At 40.5% G+C, this 7,627-nt stretch overlaps 1 protein-coding gene across 3 annotated transcripts; it reads left to right on the forward strand.

Annotated features, from left to right (window-relative positions):
• Nucleotides 1–728: 728 nt before the first annotated feature.
• On the forward strand, nt 729–7,385 carry LOC146370381 (serine/threonine-protein kinase pim-1-like). 3 transcript variants are annotated; one of them, XM_084908737.1, is made up of 11 exons: nt 729–782; nt 1,391–1,464; nt 2,452–2,577; nt 3,968–4,210; nt 4,345–4,497; nt 4,619–4,713; nt 4,851–4,898; nt 5,002–5,220; nt 6,232–6,412; nt 6,499–6,669; nt 6,759–7,383. In XM_084908737.1, exons 1-11 carry the CDS (start codon nt 739–741, stop codon nt 6,848–6,850), a joined length of 1,446 nt encoding a protein of 481 aa, XP_084764863.1. In that variant the 5' UTR covers nt 729–738; the 3' UTR covers nt 6,851–7,383. The 3 variants fall into 3 exon arrangements, with proteins under 3 accessions (XP_084764863.1, XP_084764862.1, XP_084764864.1); XM_084908736.1 differs by having other exon boundaries at nt 734–782; nt 2,398–2,577; nt 6,759–7,385; XM_084908738.1 differs by lacking the exons at nt 729–782; nt 1,391–1,464; nt 2,452–2,577 and adding an exon at nt 2,629–3,555 and having other exon boundaries at nt 6,759–7,384.
• The last annotated feature ends 242 nt before the right edge of the window (nt 7,386–7,627 follow it).

Consider the following 7,627-nt stretch of genomic DNA (forward strand, 5'->3'; position numbering starts at 1 on the left):
TTTATCATCTCACATAACTGTGGAGGACATTAGGCCCCTCTTTTAACAAAAGAAACTGTTTATTGGGCTTGATTGCTATTTAAAAGTCGGTGCTATAGTTCAGATATTTTTTCTTTTTTTTACCGCCCATTTTTTGTGCTTGTTGCATTACACAGTTTTACTAAAGTAAAGGACTCATTGTCTTGATACATGCTCAATCATCCAGGTAAGTACATCCCCCAAAGTGGATTTTGTTCATCTGGACATAGCGTTTTCAGTGGGAAGAACCTTTTTGTCACTCAGCCAAGTGACTCCTGCAGTGCAAAAAAACCGACTCATTAAATATACTAATTACAACAGCTAATATTCATGCTTTAACATTCCCACATCTTAACATACCTATCTTAAAATATAAGTAAAGTTATTTTTATTTATAGCATTAAACATAACTGACATTTTGGTGCATAGCAAAACTGTCAGTCATACAGTCATAGAGTCATAGAGCATGGTTAGCACCCTCATGACTTACCATATTTGCAATGGGCAATTAAAGTTGGTACACTCATACTTTTTTGAGGTATAGTAAATATGTTTCAATTGATAGTCATTAATTTTGCGATTTTTAAAAATTCTCTTGTAACCAAGGTTATTTTCTGAAGTATGAGATTTCTGATTATTTGGCAGTCATTGAACGTGCCACAATGCCGTGAGCATAGCAGCCACCCAGCCCAGCTCTAGAATTTCCTTTTCCTCCCTCTGATGAGGAGTGTTGTTCTTGTGCCCACTGCCAGCTGGAAACTTGGGTACATTTAATATGAGTCGCTGTAGATATGTTTACGAAACATTTGTACTTGAAACTGATGTTTTAATGTGTTGTTAGACAGAGAAGTCATGAGCCGAATCCGACAGGCATTGGCCATTGCATGAACTCCTCTGGGGAGTTAGCTTGCAGCACATGTTCAAATTGAATGTTCTGGGTCTTATTATGGTGCAGCGAGATTCAAATCCACAACTGCGATGTTTTTGTTAAGGAAGAAAGCTAAATGTTGTAAAATATGTGAATGAAGTTATTACCAGGCTGGATAGCAGACTGTTAACAAGCTAGCAGCTAAGGAAACTTGGCTACCTTTCCAATATGGCGGCTGATACAAGGTCAGATATCAAGATTATGTGTTTTTGCCTAAGAAAATTTGGTTAACAGCATTTATTTTTTCTGTTAATATTTTTTATATGGACCAGCCTGTATCTTTATGATGTTAAGACTGCTAGATGAGCAGTTAGTGACACTGAGTTAGTCATGACTATGCTTTCTGTGTTTTTTCCCTCCCCTTTTGGTATCCTGTTCCTGCTGGATGAACCACTTCATGATAATCCTCATCTGATGACTCCGCTGCGCTATCCTGCCTGGTAGATTCTCCTTGCTGCAGGTGTATGCTTCTGCCAGCTGGATGCTGTTACTGGATAGTACACCGTTCCAATGGAGCGGTAGGAACAAATTGAAACACACTAAAAGAAAAGGGTTATTGTTTAAAATTGTGTTTTAATAAATGTGTTAATGTTAATTAAGTGTTCATTGTGTGCTGGAGGTCCTACTGGTCCTATGGTGGAGCAGCTACTACCTCTCCTTTAAGAAACTTGCCTCTGATGGGATACAGATATTTGGGGCACATTTCAATTCTTGTAAGGGTTTAAAAAATACACAAACTTGGAAGAGTTGGCTGGGTTTGTACAAAATGAGATGGCTGGCAATGGAAAGATGCAATTCGATTGTTACATGTTTAACCCTTTAAAGTCGGTCGGAGCAGGCACGCTCTGTTTTGCGTAACTATTTTTAAATCCCTGTAGAACCGGGAACCGCGTAAGCTAGCGCAATAATTGTTTTTGCATATGAAACCAGAGGAGTTGTACTTACATCTTATGCCATCAGCTTGTCCTAGGTCACGGTTTCCTTCCACATATAGCTTTGCAAAAATTGCATAAAAAGCGCTTGCAGTAACAAAAACATAATATTCCAGAAACACGCTTTGCCGATCCGATCAGCTGTTCGTATTCCAGATGTATTTAATTTTCAATCAAGATGGCAGAGCTGTAATCATGCTCTAAAATTATATATTGTGATATGAAAATTGTAAAGTTACTTAACCTGTGAGTCCTTGGTAAAGACATTCTCTTCAAAGTGAACGCTGCAAAGATGAGATGCAAGTTTCAAGTACAGTACATTTCAAGTACATCCTTCTTGCCACTAGTTCAGTCTCTGTGCTACACCATCACCTACAGGACAACTGCAAAAAAACAACAACAACAACAACAAAGAACAAAAAAACAAAACATGTAGTTAAGATGATGGTTTTTAATTAGCTGCTGTAAAACAATGTAATAACAATAAATAAATGCAACATGACATTAACTGCTTTTTAGGTAAGTACTTTATGTACTTTTGGAGAACTGTTAGATCATCCATGTTTTCTACAGTCATTGGTTTGCTGGACAAAGTGGCCCACCCGAGGGGTCCCCTGCCATTGACCAGCAAGCCACCCTGGCTGAGGATCATCTGGTTGCCAGGGCAGAAGGAGCAGAGCATGCCAGGCAGTCATGGAGGTACAGCATTCTAATAAGGTGTCAAGGGGGTATACACCAGGCTTTGGTGGACACGGGCTGCGCACAGCTCCTGGTTCACCAAACCCCGCTTTGCCCCGGGACATTATTGGTGTTGCAGTGGGTGGAGGTTACATGTGTACATGGGGGCATTCACAGACAAAACACATGGAATAAAGGCTGCAGTCAGTTTGTACCTGTGGCGTCCTCTAATTTTAGGAACACGTTGGCAGGGATTTAATAAACTTTTGGGGCAGTATGTGGGGTTCTGATCACGATATTAAGTAGTGTGTAGTGTCTGCGTGGCGCTCAGCGGTGATGCAGGGTTGTCCGACGCCGATTTCGATGATTCGCCCCACAGAAGATTTTCCACTGGTGACACCCTACGCTCAGCCTTTGACAAAGTGATAGAAATTGATGATCACTTCCTGCTGCGTGGACCTACCCTCGCTTTGTACTATTGAATGATCCTAACAGAAAAAAATAGAGTTAACACTGACTTAATAAAAAAGTGTTATATTTTATCTCAGATAAACTAGTCAGTGTTTATTAGTGTTTGCTCAACTGGAAGTCTTCATAGTAGCATCCACACATCAAGTCTTTAAACAAATAATGAAAGGATAATGAAAGAAATTTTAATGTGAAATTACTGAATTATATGAAATATTATGGCTTTGTCTGCCAGAGTGTTTTTCTTTAAACTACTTGGAACACTTTTCACTTTTACTGGCAGTCAGTTATGTCACTAAAAGGCAGGGTTCTAATGTTGTGTTGCCATAGTCTCCGGAGTTTACTTTTAAAGCTCACTTACAGAACTGACTTATACAGCTTAGTTAGAAAAGTCAAGCATCCAGACATTTGAAGGACTATTCACTCATTAAGGTGACATTTTCTATTTTAAAAGTTCTCAAAAAATTAAGATGAAAAAGGAAACAAGAAAAGTTACGACTGAGGCAGATAAGAAAGATCCAGGAGATCAAAGTAAGTAAAAAGAAAAAATCCCCCAAATAACAGAATCTACATTTCTAACAATGTTGAGGCTCTGTGTATAAAATGATTCATTTTCAGAGGATTTAAATCCTAGTTTTGATTGAAACTAACCTAAGTGCAACATGTCTAATCAAAGAAAGGTTACTGGGGCACTTTGTCTTTTGGTAAAATAATGTGACAGGTTTATTCTTGGACTGAGCAGTGAAAACAGAGCAACAAGTGTCATCAGTATCTAGACTTAGTAGACCTAGTATGGACTCGTGTTGGTGTGTTTTTTATCAAAAGGATAAACTTGTTATTATATTGTAAGCAATACTAATTTAAAATTCAATGGCACCAAAATCCTTCTAGTCCTGATGTCGAGCGCTCTTTTTCACTAATGTGTTGTTGTTGTTGTTTATAGATTGTAAGAGCAGGGTGGCTAAAAGAAAGGCCAGTCCTGAAAAAAAGACCCCCATAAAAAGAAGGAGGGTCACTGAGCAGGCTGGTCCTTCCACCAGCTCAGATGCTCATGTGGTCAGGGGAGTCAAGCGAAAGGTCCAACAAGATGAAGCGGGGACAACCAATACAGCAAAAAAGCGTAAACTTCTTGACAATATGAGCGGTGACAAGGGGCAGGCATCTTCCTGGTTGGACACTGGTAAAGGTAGGCTAATTAGTTGAGTGAGGGGTAGATTAAGTGTACATCTGGTTGCTAGTTTTAAGATATTAGTGTTTGGGAGATATTTGTGTCTATTATCTAATAAGCTGACGTGCTTTTGCTGTCTTCCACATCTGCAGACTGCAGCATAGAGATTTCAGAGAGCTGCAGTAAAAACAAAAAGGCTGGCAAAAGGAAAGCTGCGGGAGACACCAGGGACCCACCTAAGAAGAAGAACGTGGACCAGGACAAAACCAAAACTGGTGCCAAAAAGTCAGCGGCTGAACAGAAACGTAAGTAGCAAGCAGCTTGGCTTTTATATTCAGGTGAAGAGCAAAATGAACATTTAGGGTACAGCAGAGAGTAATTTGTGTGACAGCTGTAGTAAAACCCAATTTGTGTTTGTCTGTTTAGGTGACTTCCAAGCGAGATACGTGGAGGAGCACCGGCTTGGAGAAGGAGGATGCGGAGCAGTGTTTGCTGGCTACCGCATAAAGGATCATTTACCAGTAAGTGTTCAGATGGTGGTAGTAAGACAGGCAGTAACGCAGATAAGGGATAATATCGTAAGCTGAGACGTATGCTGTTTTACACCTTTAATTATGTCATACTGAGGAAATGCTCATCAATGCCCTGTGTCTTTTAGGTGGCCATCAAACACATCCCAAAGGGGAAAGTGTACTGCAAAGTGAAGGTAAATGTGCAAGACTTGAATTGTTTTTACATTAGTGGATTGCATGCAGCGTTCACCTGTGGAACGTCTGTGCCTCATCATCCACTTTGTTGAAATATTTCAGGATGATAACGGGAAGAATCTGTCAGTGGAAGTTGCCATCATGCTGAAGCTTGCAGCTGAAGCAGATGGATCAGTGGTAACATCAGCCCCAGTGTCTCTGTTGGAGTGGTTTGACTTTGGCAGAGAGCTGATCCTGGTGATGGAGAGACCTGTCCCCGCTGTGGACCTGGATAAATACATCAAAGAAAATGGAGGATTTTTGCCAGAGGACAAGGCCAAGGCAAGTTGACTTCCCTTAGAAGAGTCTTAGACTGTACATCATTCAATCAAAGCACAGAGTATTAGAGAAACATTAACCCATTGATTGATTATTGTCTTTTTCATCATTTCCAGGTAGGGCTGGGCTATATCATACCGTTCACGGTAATACCGGTGTAATTTTGGGCAACGATAGGAAAATGAAATATCGCGATAGAATATGGGTAAAACGCGCATGCGCAGTGCCTTTGTTTACATACGCACATGGCGGTGACGCAGAAAGAGAAGAGCGAAAGTGGATCGTTGAATGAAACGGATGAACCAGAACTGGTTTGTAAAAATGCTGCAACTTTAGTGGTGTGGAACTGGTTTAGCTTTCGTCCGTCAGATACACAACAAAGCACAATTTTTGGTAGCGCATGCTAGCGGGCCGTCGTTATTACCGTGTCGTTTGGAAAATACGGCACACTTAAAATCAATCCTTTGATTTTTCTGAAACTCGACAGTGCCCCTTATAATCCCGTGTGCCTTATGTATGAATTCTGGTTGTGTTTACTGACCTCGAAACAAGTTTATGTACACGGCGACTTTGCTAAGCTACAAAGCCGCACCGCTCGATGGATTGTCGGAGCATTACGGCTATCGTAGGCAGGCGCCTCGCGGAGTGATACGTACTGCACCTCAACATTATATTACCGTATTGTGTGTGTATAACCTCTTTTTAAGTTTTGTGGATATTATACATGGTTATGCTGAGGATATGTCGGCCAATTTCCACTGGAAATGCCTTTTGGTTAAACTGTCAGCAAGGAATTTGCACTTTTACATTTTTATATAACTTTAATGGACATAAAAAAACAGCTGCTTGTTTAAGTGAAAATACATTGATGGGGTTTTTTGCACTAATAAAGTTGTGGAGTTGTAAAGTATTTTGTCTAGTGTCAATTATATCGTCAGTTATATCGTTATCGCAACTTTTCAAATGTATATTGTGATAAATATTTTTGGTCATATCGCCCTGCTCTATTTTCAGGTCATTCTGAAGCAGCTGGTTGATGCTGCGAAGCACCTGGAGGATAAACGCATCTTTCACCGGGACATCAAGAGTGAGAACATTCTAATTGAGACCGGCTCAGATGTACCGCGTGTTCGTATCATCGACTTTGGACTGAGCTGCTTTGTTAAGGAGCGGTCGCAGTACCGCGTCTTCTATGGTAACATATTCTGCTCTTGCTCTTCACAGATGTCACAATTTTCGCCTTTTGTTTTAGAAGAAATTGCAATTGTGTCTGTTTATTAGGTACAGACATTTACTCCCCTCCCGAGTGGTACGGGCGCAGTTGCTACAGGTGTGGACCCACCACGGTATGGCAAATGGGAGTGGTTCTGTACGAAGCGCTTCATGCGGGGGACTTTAACACCACGAGCTTCCTCAAAAAACGCCTGAAATTCAAAAGACATCTGTCCAAAAGTAAGAAAACGTCACACTTCAAGACTGACTGATGGCTTGGACCACTGGAACTATCATCTTCATGTTTTTTCTCTTTCCTATCTTTCCAGACTGCCGGGATTTCTTGGACGCGTGTTTAACCAAAGTCCCGGAGACGCGGCCGACGCTGGAGGACCTACAGCATCACACTTGGCTGAGATAAACCTATCACACACACACACAAACACACACAATTCAGACGTTATCATTTATGTGTGATATATGAATTACCTTTCTTTTTTTCTGTTTGACAGGAAATAATTTTTTTAATTGGCCCACTTTAAATTTCAGTGTTTTGGAATTCCTGTAACCCCCCCAGCCATCCCAGGAAAGGGGATCTCTCTTTGAATGGGCTTTCCCGAGGTTTCTTCCCGTCAATCTGGCCCCCCCAGGGGAGTTTTTCCTCGTCTTCATAGAGAGCTTGGGCTGGGTCAGGAGCTCCATCAAAACTGTCTTTATTTAATTACTCTAATGTAATCATATACATTGAAGTAATCAAATAAAAAACAGTAAAAATCTGAAGACTTGAAGTAAACTTCCATTAAAATAAAACTTGTTTAATTCATCTTTGCTGAGGATACTGTGTTATTACTATTTCAAAGATTGTATTTTACCTACGATGTATTTTGAAAAGTAAGAAAATTAAAAGGTAAATCAGGTTCAGGTATATACAAAGAAAGTCACGCTGCCACTGCTCTGAAGACTTGCATTTGTTGCCCTAACCCCCAAACAGTCTTGACAGATTTCCTGGTTCTAGCAGAGGTTGCAGCAGTTTTTCCTTCCCACTGTTGCTGATTGTTTGCTCATAGTGGGCTGTCTGATTGGTGGGATTCTTTCTCTAATATGGTGGGTTCTCTACCTTACGATGTAAAGCGACGGATGTGATTTGATGCTATAATTACGATTGAATTTATTTGTTAAGGTCCGTTCAAGAAAGTTT

Source organism: Perissodus microlepis, chromosome 16 (assembly GCF_051167445.1).
Source record: "Perissodus microlepis isolate ML-2025 ecotype Zambia chromosome 16, ASM5116744v1, whole genome shotgun sequence".
Taxonomy (NCBI): domain Eukaryota; kingdom Metazoa; phylum Chordata; class Actinopteri; order Cichliformes; family Cichlidae; genus Perissodus; species Perissodus microlepis.

Bases quoted from the DNA above. Each gene is read 5' to 3' on its own strand.
- LOC146370381 (XM_084908736.1), top strand. From the start codon at position 739: ATGAGGAGTGTTGTTCTTGTGCCCACTGCCAGCTGGAAACTTGG. The intron at 5,221-6,231 runs GCAAGTTGACTT...CTCTATTTTCAG, and splicing joins TGCCAGAGGACAAGGCCAAG to GTCATTCTGAAGCAGCTGGT. The intron at 6,670-6,758 runs GTAAGAAAACGT...CTATCTTTCCAG, and splicing joins CAAAAGACATCTGTCCAAAA to ACTGCCGGGATTTCTTGGAC.